The sequence below is a fragment of the Silurus aristotelis genome, assembly GCF_946808225.1.
Source record: "Silurus aristotelis genome assembly, chromosome: 19".
NCBI classification, from domain to species: Eukaryota; Metazoa; Chordata; class Actinopteri; order Siluriformes; family Siluridae; genus Silurus; species Silurus aristotelis.
In genome coordinates this window covers 22,464,187-22,481,686 of record NC_139592.1, presented here as the reverse complement: position 1 = coordinate 22,481,686, position 17,500 = coordinate 22,464,187, and the positions used below count along the sequence as shown (strand labels likewise).

Genomic DNA, 17,500 nt, shown 5'->3' with positions numbered 1-17,500 from the left:
CTAAAGATCTCTACAGTGATGAATTTTGGAGCTTTAAATCCTTAAATCCTGTCCTTCACCAATTCAACTGATTGGTAGACCGGAGGAATTAATGAGAGAATCCATTATTAATGCTTTTGAATCAACTTGGACCCACAACATGTAGCCCTCGAAGATCTTGTTCGACTTCCAAATCCACTGCCAAGCCTAAAATCTATTTAGAGAAGAATTAAAAAGGAACATGCTGCACAGACACTGGTTTCACTGCATTTGCAAGCCTCAAGCTGAGCAGCTTAGCATCCTTCAAATTTGGCTCCACGATCTATCGACCTGCCTGAAAGCTGTTTGGGGAGGATTAAAGGCGAGAGCACTGTAAGAGGAGAAACTGGCCTGGGGCATGGCTGAGAGGTGGTGCAGAACTGAAGACCTAAGGATCTGAAGATCTGAGAAATGGCAGTAATGTGTTCTCTGGGGTGTGGGGCAGATCTGTATCAAAGGATTAGGAGTGCTCGAGGTGACACTCTTGTCAAAAATGTGTCCTTGCAGAAGGCTCAAATTGAGGCCTATCCAAGTGTCACAAAGTGGCCTTTTGACCCCCCCTGTGTGACACTGTCGCCGGTTTACCACTGTTCCTTCCTTGGAGCACCTTTGATAGATACTGACCACTGCAGACCGGAAACATCCCACAAGAGCTGCAGTTTTGGAGATGCTCTGACCCAGACGTCTAGACGTCACAATTTGTCAAACTGCTCAAATCCTTACAGCCATTTTTCCTGCTTCTAACATCAACTTTGAGGACAAAATGTTTACCTGCTGCCTAATAAATAAATCCACCGACTAACAGAGCCATGATGAAGAGATCATCAGTGTTCTTCACCTTACCACTCAGAATGTTATAATGTTATGCCTGGTTGGTGTGTATATTTTTTTTGTTTCTGTAATGATATGGACTGGTTTTCCTACAGGATCTACTGCAACACTGACCAGGATAAAGCAAATCCTAAAGAAGAATCCCTCGAGTGGAATGGCTTGCATACTGGACAAATCTTCTGCTTTTTTCTTTCTATGTCATTAATCTTAAGACCATATATGGGATAAAGTCTAATGGATGAAAAGACCCACTATTGACTGCAGGTGCTCAGTGTGAAGACTTTGGATTTTTTTAAGGTGCTGGTGTTGATAAGGAGGAGATGTTTTGACTCCAGAAATACCCAAACAAAACTCTCTAATTAACCCCCTGAAACTGATTCCTTACCAACCAGGTCTCTGGCAGACATTGTTATTTAGTTTGTCCACAATCAGTGCATGGTGCACAAGGCAATCACCCCATTCAAGCCCCATGGGGTTGAAACCCAATAGTCTTTATTCAGGGTCATTGGGTCAATCTATAAGATTACTTAATCTATAGTCTGAACTTTAATAGTACAGACTGAATCACAGCAGTCTCACACTAATCCTGTGCCGGTCCCTAGGTGCTCCGGAGGAACAGTTACCAGTTCGTTATGTCTTCTCACTCCAGGCTAAATCCTGTTTAAGTGACCTCAACTCAAGCACAGCTTTGAGAAAAGCAAATGTGAGCAGATCAGGACTCTTGTGGTTTCAACTTGAGACAAACTCTGGATCCGGACTTTAAATCGAGGCTAAGAAAACGTTATATAAACCCTACAAGTCTGCAAACTTTTTTATTCTACCTTTTAAAAAGTTTGACAGATTGAACTGAATGGAGAAGGCAATGTACTTTAGATGTTTCTTCAGGTTTAATTCTGGAATTGATTGAGTTGAGGTCACCAACAGAAATTAGTCCCTCCAGAAATGCAGCCATATTCTTTATTCAATCTGTGTGTCAAACTTCACATTGTTACTTCAATAGGCTTTCTTTTTTTTTTTCCTTTCAAGTTACAATTGCTGCCTCTAAGCTTTAGAACAGTCCTTCCAGACCTTCCAACACTTTTGATCTCTTAATCACTGAGAGTTTTTAGAGAAAGTCCTAAGAAATGTTCATTAGCTTTTACTTCATTTTAATGTTTAAATTGTTGTCGTTTGTTTTCAATAATATAAATCTTATTGTAAGACTTTGGGTTCATCAAACCATTTACTACCCCAACTCTTTGTCCCTTCCTTACTTCCATCCTTCCATCCATCCATCCATCCATCCATCCATCCATCCATCCATCCATCCATCCATCCATCCATCCATCCATCCATCAATGCATAAATGTTTCCATCCATCCGTCCATCCATCAATCACCCCATTGAACCATTCCACCCAACCATTCATCAATGCATCCATCCAACTAATTCTTCTATCCATCCACCAACCCATCCATCGATTCACCCATCCAATGATCCATCCTTCCATCCATCCATCCACCACCCCTCTCCATCTAACCAATCCACACACCCCATCCATCAACGCATCCATCCATCCATCTATCCATCCCCCACCTGCATCTAACCAATCCACACACCAATCCATCAACGCATCCATCACCCCACTCCATTTAACAAACCAAACACCCATCCATCAACGCATCTATCTATCTATCCATCCATTCATCCATCCATCTAAAGTGATTACACATTACGCCTGATTGCACAAGCTGTTTAGTTGCCATTTGAACAGTCATGGCAACAGGAAGAAGAAGGTCAGTATCTCCCCATTCTGAATTCATTTTCAGTAATGACTTTTTCCTGAACTCATCCAAAGTTGCAAATGACTGCCCTGGAGATCTGATGAGAAGCTAAGAACGGCTATAAATAATAAACTAGCCACGTTACACGCCTAAACCAAACATCAGCATTTCTGAATGATCGTAGAGCCTAAATAATGCATATTATAGTCCTATAAAGCTTTATTCAAACCCGAAGCGCATGGCAGAGCGCCTAGTCGTGGGGCAAAACTAGCGGAAAGATATATTGGATGTATTTTTTCCATTACGCTTCCAGATCTCTCGGAGGAAGAACACCATCTTCAGTTGCACCAGTTCCTGCCTTGTTCTGCGAGCTGCAACGTTACGCTAAAAAGCAGAAGCGGCCCTCACCGTACAACCTTTAGATCGTTACAGCGGCATCAAGCCGCAGCGGAAAACGTGTTGTTTTGATATATGACACGGATGTACGGTGCTAGCATCGTTGTAGCAATTTAATCCAGCTGCATGCAAATGAAGCGCAATTTCACACTCCATGTCTTTCGTTTGCCTTTCCGTGAGCAACGTGTCAGGGGGAACATCACCCCATGAGTCGGCGATTACGTGAAACAAAAGCATGATGGAAATGTTCTGCTTTGGCGCCCGTGCTGAGCCGCACCTGTTTAAAAAACAGAACAAAACAACAAACCTGAAGGTTTGCAAAATCGTGGCGCACGTGGGGGGGGCTAGCTATCCAATTAAAAAGAAACAACAGTTTCCTTGGCAACCGTTTGCGCAATCGAGGTGCGATTTTCTTTAATGTGTTGAAGCATGCAAGATCACTAAAGTCCACCAAAACGGGTGTAAAATCAATCGTACATTTGAGTTGCTACAACACACATTATACGGCCACATAAGAGCATAAGATTACATGCATAATCCCAGCCACTGAGCACCAAGCTGCCACTTCTGGGCCCCTGAGCATGGCCCTTAACCGCTTAGCTTTTAAAGAACTTTCTAAAAACCCATTTAAAGCATATCTTCATGCAGCTAGCTTTGTGTACAGGGGCATCATCATGCTGGAGCAGGTTTGGATCTCCTAGTTCAAGTGTAGAAAAAAATCATGCTACAGCATACTATACAGTCGTGTCCCTTCAAATTTATGCTAACAGTTTAGCTAAGAACCACACATGGCTGAAAAAAGTCCGGTGTCCCAATAGTTTTCTCCATATAACGTATCTGTCATACCAATCGAAAATGATGCAGATGTTTTGCTGCCCCTGTGAAGGCCTTTATTATTAATGCTAGGGAGAGAGATAAACCAAATTAGCTCGCTACCAGTTTTCATGATGTTATATAAATAATTTCCCAAAGCAATTACAGGATGTCACAAGTGCAGGCATCTAATTATTTGCTGTGCTGATTTTTTTTTTGCCCTTTAAATGTCGCGTTTTAGGCCGAGGTAAAAAAAAAAAAAAAAAAAAAAAAAACTTCCGAGCTGAATCCGAATCGGACGCGTGAAGAAACTGGGGCAGTACACAAGCTTATGAGGTCGAACCTTTAGCGACGTGATGGTGTGCGTTCGTTTTTTTTTTTTAGACTTTGGCGGGATTTTATTTCATTTCTTATGGAGGACATTTGAAAATGCAACGAGCTTTATGGACAAAAGTGTTGTGACACCTGAGTTTTTTGGTTCTTCACAACTACACAAAGTTGGAAGCACATGATTATGCAGGACATCTTTTTGGATGTGGGAGCATGAAGAGTTTCCCTTCACTTGAACTCAAAGAGATCCAAACCTGTTCCAGCTATAGAGCTCCAACCCTAAAGAACACCTCAGGAACCTCCTCATCTCACCTACACCAGTACCTGACTTTACTAACACCCTTGTGAATGGAGGAATCTCCACAAAATCTAGCGGAACATCTTCCCAGAGGAATGGAGGTATCACAAGTGCAAATGGGGACTAAATGTGGAATAGGATGTTCAAAAGAAGTGTATACCAAATACTTTGGTGTCCAAACATTCATTTCTTTTTTGTGCGCACACACACACACACTTTCGTGGTGTTATCTGACACATCCCTGAGAAGATGTCTGGAGATCTGTACAGCTTCTACGAAGAAGGCCTTGCACCGGTACAGAGGGGAATACCATGCTCGACTAAAGTTACATCAAACGCATCTCCCTGAGAGACTGTCAAAACCCGAGCATGGTCTGTACACCAAGTGTGTGTGATGTGTGTCTTTCAGAAAGACACATCAAATGGATGAAAAGCCGGCGTAGGCCTCTGCAACCCAGATCAAATATTAATGTGTGGCCTCAACATGCCAAACGCATCGCTTTTTAAAGGTTTCTCCAATAATTTGTGGCTTTTAGCTGCTGAGGGTCCTCCATTCCACACCTTGAACCGTCGCTAATGAAGCCGACCAGGAAGGAAGTTCTCTGGAGGTCAGCGCATGGCTTTCTTTCCTGGAGAGCGTCATAAGTTTTTGTTCAGCGTTTTTTCCATGATTGAAGTAAAGAATCTGAGAAAGAATTTAATGAGTGGACAAGTGTTTTCCATTGTAAAACTAGCGATCATGAGGGGAAAATCTTCCTGAGAAGAACCAGACTCTGAAGGAAACCCACCCTCATCCTTAACACCTTGTTCATTCATTATAGTTCGATCATTGCTGAGGTTATCTGTGGATGAAAAACCGGCGGATGACCTGTGGATGAAAAGCTTGCTTACGCCTGCTAGTTTGCTAGCATGAAACTAGCAGTTTTTCTAAGCTATCTTAAGGCACTTAGGATTTGGGAAAAACTATTTGGGATCTGGGTGATGAGGAGAAAAAAATTCCTGAGAAGAACTTTGTGAAGAACCAGACTCTGAAGCAAACCCATCCTCAACACCTTATCTATTAATTATAGATCAATCGTTGTTTAGGTTATCAACTGTTCCCTGAAGGATGTTCCCATGAGGGGAAAATCTCCCTTAGAAGAACTTCCATTCATTATAGTCCCATCATCAGCTGCTCCCTGAAGGTTTCTAGCCAGGAGCTGTCAGTCATGCTGGTTCCTTTAAAATCACCAATTTTAGGTCACTAAACACCTGGTATATAGCTCTTACCTGTTTTCGGCTGCAGGTTCTTCCGCGGTTCCTCAGGCCCTTCGATGGGCTGATCAGCCAGGAACATGCGTGCCTGGTCCAACGCGTTCACCACGATGTTCTCTCTCTCCTTTAGCTCCGCCCTCAAAGCCTATAAAGCGAAGAGTGTAAGAAGTCATTCGTTTCATGGTTTAGTCTGTGATCCTGTTCTAAAAAAAAAAGAATGATTCGAGGTGGAAGAAAGATGTGTGAAGGTCCACTATAAAAACAGCACGATGGTCCTCCTCAACAGAAAAAAAAAAACAAAAAAAACAACGAGGCCAAATAAAGAACGAGTAAATCGAATAAAGGTGACAATACGAAGCTTTATTGTTGAGGCTCGAAAGTAATGGCACTCGTTTAAATCATAAAAACAGACAAAAAGTGGCACTGAACCTAAAAGTTATTAAAAACACTCGTTTATTGCATCTGCAGAATGAAGTACGACGGGGAAGAGGGCGAGGAATCGGTGGAAAATAGACGTACGACAATTTTATATATTGCTTTAAATACAATTTATAAGCACAATATACAATAATATCAGAAAAAAAAGGAATGCTGCCATGAAATGAGCTAAATTTAACGTTATATAAAATAAAAGCTTTTTCAAACTAATTTCTTGTGTTTTTTTTTTATTTTTTTTTTTAGAGAACTGGGACTTGCTAATGATCCTAATTAACGACAGGAAACAGTAATTCTTGGCCACAGCAGGCATCAATCTTTTTTCCTCCTCTGTCTATCCTGAGCTCCAGCACTGATGTCTTCTCGTCTTCCTGACCCCCCCCCCCCCCCCCCATGTGATAACGTGTTGTTTTCTTAAATTTTTGTGTCACGTGTTTTGAATCGTGCACCACAACTTCACTGGTTCACGTGTTGTCTCCACTTCCATGTTTAATTACTGTCTGTGTAAAATGTAAATAAACACAGAATGCAATGATTTGATCTGATAAACCCATATTTTATATTATTCTCAACAGAACATAGAAAACATATTTAATGTTTAAATTTACCGGGTTTTTTTTCTTTCTTAAAAAAAGGTACATTTCTTAAAAAACGGAAAAACACTTGGAGAAACATTTTGTAACTAATTAAGGTTAATTGGCAGCAGGTCAGTAGGATGATTGGGTATAAATAGTGTAACAGAGAGGCAGAGTCTCTTAGAAGTAAAGATGGGCGGAGCTTCAAGAATCTGAAAGACTTGTGGAACAACTTCAGAATAATGTTCAACATCAAACTGCAAAACAGTTGAATATCTCATCAAAGAAATATTGAAAGAATCTGGAGAAATCTCTGTGCACACGGGTGAATCAATATTGGATTCCTGTGACCTCCGGGCCACCAGGTGGCACCACATTCTAATAAAACCAGTCATGATTTTGTGATGGAAATCACTGCATGGGCTTATTAATACCTCCAGAAATCAGTTTGCCAAATCATCCACAAATGCAGGTTAAAACTCCTTCAATGCAAAGAAGAAAGCTTTGTTTGGAAGTTGGAGTCAGAGAGCACAATGATAGCGCAGAGAGGGTTAAGGGCCTTGCTCAAGGGCCCAACAGTGGCAGCTTGGCTATGCTCAGGGCCCCCAACCCACCGATCATCACCCCAGAGCCTTAACCACCAATAAATTTCGCTCTGAAACTTAAGAAGCGAAATGTTCTCCACACTCGGTCCCTAAACGCTTTAATATAGAAAGAGACTGAAAAGCGGCCATTCACTGGCTTTTGTTTGTCTCTGAGAAAGAGAGGAAATGAGACACAAGAAGAGATAATAGAAGTGGGATAGAGAGGAATCACGCAGGAGTGGGCTGTTTATGAGGAAGCTTTTTATAGACCTTCGAAAGCAGCGTGATTTGAAGAACCCAGAGTGTGAAGGAGCATTCAGTTGTCTGAGGTTCACAGAGGACTCCTGTGTTAGCGGCTAAACAGAGGTTATAGCCATTTTTATTGATTAAAATCATCACCGGGTTCAGTCACGTAACTCGCGATCGCTGGTGAAAACGTGAAAAAGACCTTCTGTGGACCACAAAATTTGGTGGAACATCTTACCAGAAGAGTTGAGGGAATTATAAGAAGAGCAAAAAAGCACATACCAAACTAAAGACCAGGTGTCCACAAACTTTTGGTAATATAGTGTATTTACTAACAGCTACAAGGCAACAGGACGGAGAGGATCTGCTGCGTCACTGCTTAACGACAGTGTTGCACGTAGCAAAGCGTATTCTTGCAATCAATTATCCAGGGTCGTTAATCATCTGAGCGAAGTTCAACAACGTGGTCAGCTTCATTTCTCCGAATGGCAGACACCGAGTTCTCGCTCGGGTTTGAGACCGGAAAGTGAAGAGACGCCAGCTTCTCTTTTTTCGCTCTCTTTCCCGAAAACTGCTTAAAATTCAAGCTGCTGCAGTCACGCCGTCTCCTCAGCTTTCTCTCTCTCTCTCTCTTTCTCTCTCTGAAGTGATGACATTACCAAGAAATGACAACGCTGGCTGAGGTAAACCAAGGTAGATAAAAATCCAGCACAGTCTGACCTGGAGAAGCTTCGTTGGCAATTGGCACTCATTTTAATTCTCCAAACTTCAACAGAACCTAGAAAAATGCGATTCGGCAGTTTCCCTGTGCACAAAGCCAGCTCCATGAAGATCTGCTTTCCATGGGTTGGATGTGTGCAGATGATCTCCTGCTATAGAGCTACTAGACACCCTTTGGATGAATGTAAACACTGACTGCACCCCAGGCCTCCTCACCTTCTTACCTACATCAAGACCTAACTTTACTGAATCCCTTGTGGATCACTGAATCTATCATACAAGTCTACACAAAATCTAGTGGAACATCTACCCAGAAGAGTGGAGCTCATAATAAAAGCAGATGAGCACTTAATGTGGCCGCAGCATGAACAAAAACACCGGATTCTTGGTCCCCCAGGCTTTTTGCCACTTCTCTTCACGACAGCAGATAAACAACAGTGTGAGATGAATCCAGGACAATAAATACACACAACATGAACTGTAACTACTCTGAAGCCATAAACATCTCAGCTAGACATAACAACTGTCTGAAGTCCCACAGCAGCAGCCCTTCTTCAGTACAACCGCAGATAATTAAAGCTAATTAATAAAGAACGTTTACGTTCGATAACACAGAGTTATAGACACTTTAAAAACGACGAGGCGACCTCAAGCCGATACAGTAAACAACTTCAGACCTCGGACGCTTCACTGCCTTCTTAGTGATCAAATAATAAAGAGCTGCAACCTACAACTTCTTCAAAGCCCTGAAAAGAAAAGTGATCCTTTTTTCTCTTTTTTTCCCCCAAACAGAGACAAAATAGGGGCATTATTTCTCTCCGAGGCTGTAGATAAAGACAGGCGCTGAAACGAGATGAATTTTCTCATACATTATACTGTCCTTCAGGGTGAAGCTTCAAACCAATCAGCAGAACGCAAGAGTCTGCATGATCCGAGGGAGATAAAGCTAACGAGATCAGTTAACTGATCTACAATCAGTTTTCATGATTCAGTATCAGGTGAGATACGATAAGCTGAAAGAAGAGAGTTAATGCTATACAGGATCCACGTGATTCGTCTTAGCAGCCTAATGTTCTTGGGCTAATTTGGCACCACAATCTAATGTTCTGCCTGATGGACTGGAGCTCGTTTGCTTCAGAGATCGAACAATACTGTAACATCCATCTGTGAGATAAAGGTCACAAACCCTCTCTATATTGTTTCTTCTGAAGAATCCAGATTTGCTGCTAATCCTTCACAGGCAATACAGCTAACCAATCAATCAATCAATCAATCTGTCTGTCTGTCTGTCTGTCTGTCTGTCTGTCTGTCTGTCTGTCTGTCTGTCTGTCTGTCTGTCTGTCTGTCTGTCTGTTTATCTGTTTATCTATCCATCTATCTCTCTGTCTATCTATCCCCATCTATCATCTAACCCCATCCATCCATCTATCCATCTATCATCTAACCCCATCTGTCTGTCTGTCTGTCTGTCTGTCTGTCTGTCTGTCTGTCTGTCTGTCTAACCCTATCTGTCTGTCCATCCGTCTGTCTGTTTATCTATCTATCCATCTATCTGTCTATCTATCCCCATCTATCATCTAACCCCATCTCTATCTATCTTTCTGTCTGTCCGTCCGTCCGTCTATCCATCCACCCTCTTTCATCTCTTGTATATGAATGAGCACAAATCTCCACCAGCACACTCAAAAGATCTCGTGGAACATCTTTCCAGAAGAGTGGAGTTCCAAAAGCACACCAGTCTTATGCTCGAGTGTCCTCACCCTTTTGTCCTTATACAGTTATATAGTTATAGCCACAAATTTTCCTCCAAATAAACACTGCATGTGCTGCGTATTTTGCAGTCTTGAGTATCGTATAGTAGTATATTATAATAGTAGTATTTAAGTGTTTATTTATCACAGGCCCCGGCGACATGCACATGACGATATGCCCATTTGCGATATATCAACAGTACTGATATATCACGCAGCCCTCGTGCCGACTGTTCCCACAGAAACAATACCTGCGCTGATACAAAAACGTACCCAGTGTATCAGATCGATGGATTCACCAGCGCTCTTCCTGCAGCTCCTCACGTTCTCTCAAGCTCCACGGTACACAGTTTTGTACAAAAAACGACGAGCAATAACTCTTTCTCCCAAACTTTACACTGCCATACTTTACACGCCTTTTTGTCAACTGCAGTGTTCCTGAAGGGGACTCGCAGAATCAAATATTTATGATGAAATGTATTGGTTCAGGAACAGCGCGACCGCATTAAATATTCATGAGCATCAGCGAGCCAGTCGAACTGGGGGAAAATAAAAAAACCTCGTCTTTTAGGACGTTTCGATGTCCCCGGTTGTGTGCGCTATAAATTAATTAGGAGCCGCAATTCCGCGCGAGGCGGGAGTGATTAAATAAACGCTGATTGATGATCTTAATTACGGCGCCACGAATGGAAGCGCTTTATTGGATAATTGAAAGCGTGATTAATAAAAAACGATTATATGGAATATCTTCATCAGAGGAAGGAGGCCTGCGCGGAGGGAAGCGGCGGCGGACAACCAAAATTGCGCGAGTGCGAGCGCTGACCTGCTTAACGATGCTCGGCACAGGGACGGAAACCCATAAAGACAAAGTGACTTTGAGCGAGAGAGCGCGGAGCGACGCCAGACTCTGTTCCAGAATCTCCAGTTTCTCGGGGGCTGTGATTGGCAGTGATGGAAGGATAGTTAAGTTCAGTGTTGAAAGTCAGGGCCTCCAAGGAAGCAGCAGGAAAAGATGTAGAGAGTGAAATAGCAGAAATAGAAGGATACGTGACAAAAACGGCAAAGAAATAGAGGCTTTCAGAGTCGTGTCTCACCTCAGAAATGACAGACTGAGGGACGGAATGAACAATTTATTTGCAATCAAATCCTCGACGACTAACCAATTATTAGACCCGAAGCCATACTTACCAAGTGTGACCAAAAATCCTGTTGTTTTTATACATTACGAGTTAGCACATCACAGAACAGAAGGCTGGAAGAAAGTTCTGTAGACATGTGATGAGTCCATACTTTTGGGGTTGTTTTGGAGCTGGAAAAGTTGGAGACTTATTCCGGAAATTGAAAGGAATCCTGAACCAACCAGGCAACCAACCTGGCAACCAGGCAACCAACCAAAAGCTCGAAAAAAAGCCACGAAAGCCTCCGTTTTCCCACACAGTCCACGCTGCCACGTGAAAACGGCGTTCTCGAATTGATCCACTTTGGAGAAAGTTTTCAAAAAGCTAAGTTTTTCTGTTAACAGTGCGGACGAAAGGCCAAAATAGAGAGAAAGATATGTATTAGTGTGGAGACGGCTTCAAATAAAACGTCTGCATGGACCCTAGTGGTGTTTTACCAATTGAACCAAACGGATCTGAAGAGCATCCGAATCACCCGCTGCTGCTGCTGCTGCACTCGCGTGCCGATTATGTTTTTGTTTATTTGATACGTGTAACTGGAACCACCGAACAAAACAGAATTTGCTAATGTGAACAACAATGTTTTATAATGAGTGTGTGATTTTCCCATAATTACGTGTGTAGTTGCTAAAACGCTGCACCCATTAATGTTACACAGCTGCATTTAATTGCTTTAGTCTACTCACTTAATGAAGAAGTGCTTGTCTGTAAATCACACACACACACACACACACACACACACACACACACACACACACACACACACACACACACACACACACACACACACACACACAGATGGAACAGCTTTAACAATTTGTAACATCTAACATTCAGGCTAATTCTTGTTTTTTTTTACCCCGAAGCTACTTGATCCTTGCACAGTGTTTTGCTAATGCTCCTCCTTCAAGTGCCCAGCCTCTCTACACACACACACACACACACACACACACACACACACACACACACACACACACACATATATATATACACACACCCAAACGCAGAAGTACACCAGCAGCTCCCTGGTCTTATCGTTGCGAAAACACACGCGTTCATTATGCACTAGACTTCCTACTGCAGCGCTAATCATCTGCGACGTGTTCGCCCCGGTTCACTTCGCCCCCGAAATTCACGCTCAAGCCGAGAGGCGAACCATTAAAACACAAAGCGAGGGAGCGGCGAGAAAAATGGAAGGGCGAGGAAGGGTAGTCGCGCAACGCTTTTTACCCTCGACTCCTCGAGGTCATTATTCAATCTGTCACAGTGAGAAAGGAGTTGAGAAGAGAAGAAGAGAGGCGAGGAAGAAAAGAAGAAAGCCCCCTTAACTGTCTTTCGTGACTTTGCACTAGCGAAGGCTAATTACAGGCTCAAAGACCTCCGCGTCCCGTGGTTCCCTGCGGACAGGGATTGTGAAGATCAACACGCAGCACTGCACGCTCTTTTGTACAGTTCTCAGTTTGGCAGAGAACAGACCCCGCTGGAATGAGAGCCCTGAACAGTTCCCTCAATTCTAATAGGAGGAATTAGCAGTTAGTTGTGGTGAAGTCAAGCCAGGACTTTAAATCCACTATGTACATTATCCCCTGACTAAAAACAATATTCAGCCTATAAAAACTTCACTGTGTGTATCAGCAGCAGATCAAAGCAATCTTTCCAGATGTGGGCAGCTGCTTTTGAATCAGCTTCCTTTGATCGGTGCACCAGGACCTGCAACAGTACCAAAGCCAGCAAAACTGAAGAGTAAGAAATAAAAAGTCAGACTTACAGGCTTTAGGATAAAGCAGCTAGACTTGGGCTACATTTACGCTAATCCGGATAAATTGAAAAATGGCGCACAATATCGTTTTTAATCGTCCCTGTACCGCGCATTAGCAAATCATAACACTCTTTGACGACCTCCCCAAAGGGTCAGAACCAAATTATTTTGCCAAATAAATGTTAGGCTCAAGCCCAAAGGGGTCAAGAAAAGAAGAGGGAAGTGGGGGCTCTAGACAAAGCAACTAGTCCAATTTGTCTGGACAAGAAGGGTCTAAACCAGAATATCCAAGAAGTCTGGAAAATAGTCAAGTGGAGGAACAAAGAGTCTAGAAAAAAATAATAATAATAATAAAATAAAAAAACAGAAAGGAAACCAGGGGCTCTAGACGAAGAGGGAGTCAGAACAGGGAGTTTAGAAATAAGTCAGGGGCAGGACCAGATGTTCTAGAAAAAAGAATGAGCCAAAATGACATGAACCACTGTGTCAAAAGTGACCAGAACGAAGGGTCAGGATAAACGGGACAGAAGCTCTAGACAAAAAGGGGTAGAGGTCAACACTACTAGTTTAAGATCTAGAAAAATAGACTTGACCAAATGGGAAAATACAGGGGGTCCAAGGGCCAAAAGCAGGTCAGCACCAAAAGGTCAAAAACTAGACACCAGAGGATCTAAACATAGACAAGACTAGAAGTTGTGTGTGAGTGTATGTGTGTATGAGTGAGTGTGTGTGTGTGTGTGTGTGTGTGTGTGTGTGTGTGTGTGTGTGTGTGTGTGTGTGTGTGTGTGTGTGTACTAACCAAGCAGTGGCTGTGCTGCTGCATTAACGTTGGCACGTCCCCTCCGATAGGCATCTGTTTAGTGAGCTCGTCGTCCTTCTGGCAGATCCACCTCCACAACTCTTCGAGAATGGACAGCAGCCTGCTCCATCGCTCTGCACTGGCCTCCAGGTGAGCCCTACACACACACACACACACACACACACACACACACACACACACACACACACCTCAATACAAGTCTCTAAAAAGAAGCCCATTGTTAAAAGCACTCTAAAAAAATGAATTGAATTGAATAAATAGGGGATACGGGAACACATCAGTGTAGTCAGAATCATCTCAAGATCTCACTTTTCTCCTGCTCCGAGTGCGTTGGTGATAAAGGCACCGAACAATAGCGACATGATAATTACGCATGTTCGTTAATTCATCCCTAATGACATTTAAATAATGAATTAACAGTGTCTCTGTTTAAAACCCACATTTCAGCAACCCCCCACTCCGTTCCTTTTTCTTTCTCTTTCTTTCTACCCTTTTGTCCAAGTGATGATCTTGTGCCCACCGTATGTTAGCCGACTTGGCCTTCAGCTCGTTCCATCGCTGGTTCATATCATCCAGCCTCTGCTGCAGGAACACGGCCTCCTCAGAACTGCCCAGGGCCTTCACCATCCTCAGCTTGTTTCCGTCCACGCTCTTGAACACATCGTTATGGGCGTCAATCTCCGCCTGGATATCCTACACACACACACACACACACGCACGACAAGATTGAACTCGTGAACATCGCACCAATGCAATCATACACCCACACTACACGTGCCCACACACATTTCATACAATTTTCATCTTTACATCTGCGTACCAGAGCTGCAAAGAGGTGGAAATTTCTGGAAACTTTCAACTTGAAGTTTAAAAATTACCAGGAATAGATTTGGAATGAATTCGAAATCTGGGGAAATTTCTATAAATCGTATTGTCATAAGCGGTTAAAAAATAAAATGTTTGACTTTGATTTAATGTTAGTAGAATTTTGTTGCACAACATCGTACATTTATGTTAAAAACTGTGTATGTATTATTTGTATAATTTACGTAAAAACTCGCCAAGATGGAAATTTCTAACATGATTGGGGCGTGGCTTCAGTGGCCCTGCGGTAAGTGTGTTGTGCACATGTGATTGATGTATGTGCACTAAAATTGAACACACACACACACACACACACACACACACACACACACACACACACAGAGATATGAGATGGCTCAGACTCTGGACTGGACTACTGACTTCATTACAGAGCAATCAGGGCTTGATTGTGCAACATCAAACGCCAAACAAAACCATGGGGAGAAGCAACAGGAAGCAATCTGACCCATAATTACAAACACAAACACAAACACACACACACACACACACACACACACACACACACACACACACACAATCAAAAAGGCAGTTAATCTCTAATCTCTGCTTTGCGTAAGTATGTCTGTGTAGAGCTTTAGGTTTCCTTTCAAACCGTCTCCAGAGGACAGAAGCAGAGACACACAAAGACACAACCGAGCTGCTCTTTTCTAAAACGTGTTAAACGTTCTGGATATTTAAGTTTTAAACGCATACACACAAAGACCTATATTTATATATACACATACACCATTGTTTTAAATCCCACAAATCTAATAAAAACCTTCTGGGGTCTGTTTTTGTCTCTTTATTTACACAAAATCTCATAAGACATAACGGGTCCTGTGGAATCCTCTAGAATGTTTTTTGATGTGAAACAGAATAACAAGGCCACTGTTTCTTAAAACGTCTGCAGGTTTCTTCTCGTTTTGTGCCATTTAGTACAAATACACTACACAAACAGTTAAATGCAAGAGCATGAAATATTCCCTTAACCTGGACTTGGAAATTCAATCCAGTTCCTGCATGACCATGCTCCTGAGCACAAAGCCTGCTGCATTAAGATATACACTACATGAGTTGGATGTGTGTGGAAGATCTGCTACTGAGCTCCAACCCTGTTGAACAGCTTTGGGATGAATGTGAACGCTGACTGCACCCCAGACCTTGAAATTACATCTATTTTTATTATATGGTCCAGTACTGATTTACATGGAGGGTTATGGGTTTATTAATCATTCATCAGGAGGTACGATCCAAGTTAGGACGTCTAGACCGTGTCACGTCTGCTCATGAGATTACGACACGGATGCGCCATTACAAAGAGGAAACGGCTCAATACAGCGACGATGCATTTTGTGGAATGGAGTGGCGAGAGCTCTTCAGCTCCAGCAGCCTCCATATTCTCTGGTGTGAGGGCCGTTCAAACACCACCTGGGGACTAACTGGTAATGACACCGAATTTCCACTCACACTACCACCATTCTTTTAAAAGGCTTTTCCACTGCTCCATTATAACTAATGGAAAGGGGTTCGAAAACGAGCTCGAACCGGTTCCGAACAATCGCAGACGTCCCGGGGTCGCCGACTTCCGCTTCCCTGTGCCACACTTTGTAGCTGCTACAAAGTAAGTGATAACACAAGGACTTTATGCATTGGAACTATAAATGGATTAAATAAAAGTAAAGTATAAACAGTGCTGGAAAGAGAAACTGGATGATTGAAGGTGCTGTAAAGAGGCGGCTTTAAAGGTTTTTAAGCTCAATTATCAACCCTGCCAGCAAATACACAAAAATGACCACCGAGTGTGAATATATGGGTCCGGAAACCCACAACTTTTCCATGAGGCCTTTTCATCTTTCGCTTTCTTCCACACATGGCAGTCAGTTCAGAACTGGAGATAAGAGCTCTCGCTCACATTTCAGGCCATGTTTTATTTATTAGTCTAATCGGCAGAAAAGCTCTAAAGTCACACACACACTTTCAGGAAATGACCGATCGGAATGCAGGTATGCACACAAACATCTATCACCTTCAGCTTTCCCGAGAAATCGGTCAGAAAGAAAAAGGAGCTCGGTTTCATGGCTTCCGAAGTCCAAAACACGTCAATCGCACGCAATAAATACGCAAAAACGTAACCCGGAATAACCGGAGCGATCCGTTCTCTCGTTCTGAACACCCCAATAAAGTCATTCTTAACCCGTTACTCAATCGGGAACAAATCAAGTCCCAGGTCTCGATGCTCCACTGCTCGCTGTGATTGATGGAGGAGTCTTGCTATGAAAAAACTAAATAAAATACAAATATAAAGTTACGGTGATCTACGATCTGCGGCTTGATGCGGATCGAATCGTGTTTTATCGTGCGCCCGCGAATAAATCTGGGAGTAAACACGTCCATAAAGGAGTCGTCTCATAATTCCAGGCCAAAAATACAAATATTTAATAAATTAAAAAGCGAAACCACCGGAGGTGAGCGACGTGTTGAAGAACGACACTGAATCTGATCGCTGGGAATTTATTTTCTAGAACAGCAGATCCGCCTATTGGAAATCTTCCCTCCTCTTGAACTAGGAGACCCAGACCTGTTCCAGCATGACACTGCTCCTGTGCACAAAGTCAGCTCCATGAAGATCAGCTTTACATAGGATAGCCCTATTGACCATCTTCAAACATCTTCCCAACAGTGTGGAGGTTATTATAAGGGCAAATGGTGGACTAGATGTGGACTGTTTTTTTCAAAACGGTCAGGTGGCCACCAACTTTCAGCTGTATAGTGTGTGTAATGTGACAAGCTTCAGGAGACAGAAGAGCAGTAAAGTAGGACGTATCATTTACTAGCAAATGAGGTTTAAATCTGCAGATTTTCA

General features: G+C 42.7%; 1 protein-coding gene across 8 annotated transcripts in view; it reads right to left on the bottom strand.

Moving 5' to 3' along the window:
* utrn (utrophin) overlaps positions 1-17,500 on the bottom strand; it is a gene marked incomplete at its 3' end in the record, with an annotated part of 136,045 nt that overhangs the window by 37,068 nt on the left and 81,477 nt on the right. For all 8 annotated transcript variants that reach the window (XM_083521332.1, XM_083521336.1, XM_083521334.1 and 5 more), the window contains 3 exons: positions 14,291-14,463; positions 13,750-13,906; positions 5,718-5,847 (listed from right to left, as the gene is read on the bottom strand). In XM_083521332.1, coding sequence (XP_083377458.1) covers positions 5,718-5,847; positions 13,750-13,906; positions 14,291-14,463 — 460 coding nt within the window. The remainder of the gene's footprint in view (positions 1-5,717; positions 5,848-13,749; positions 13,907-14,290; positions 14,464-17,500) is intronic.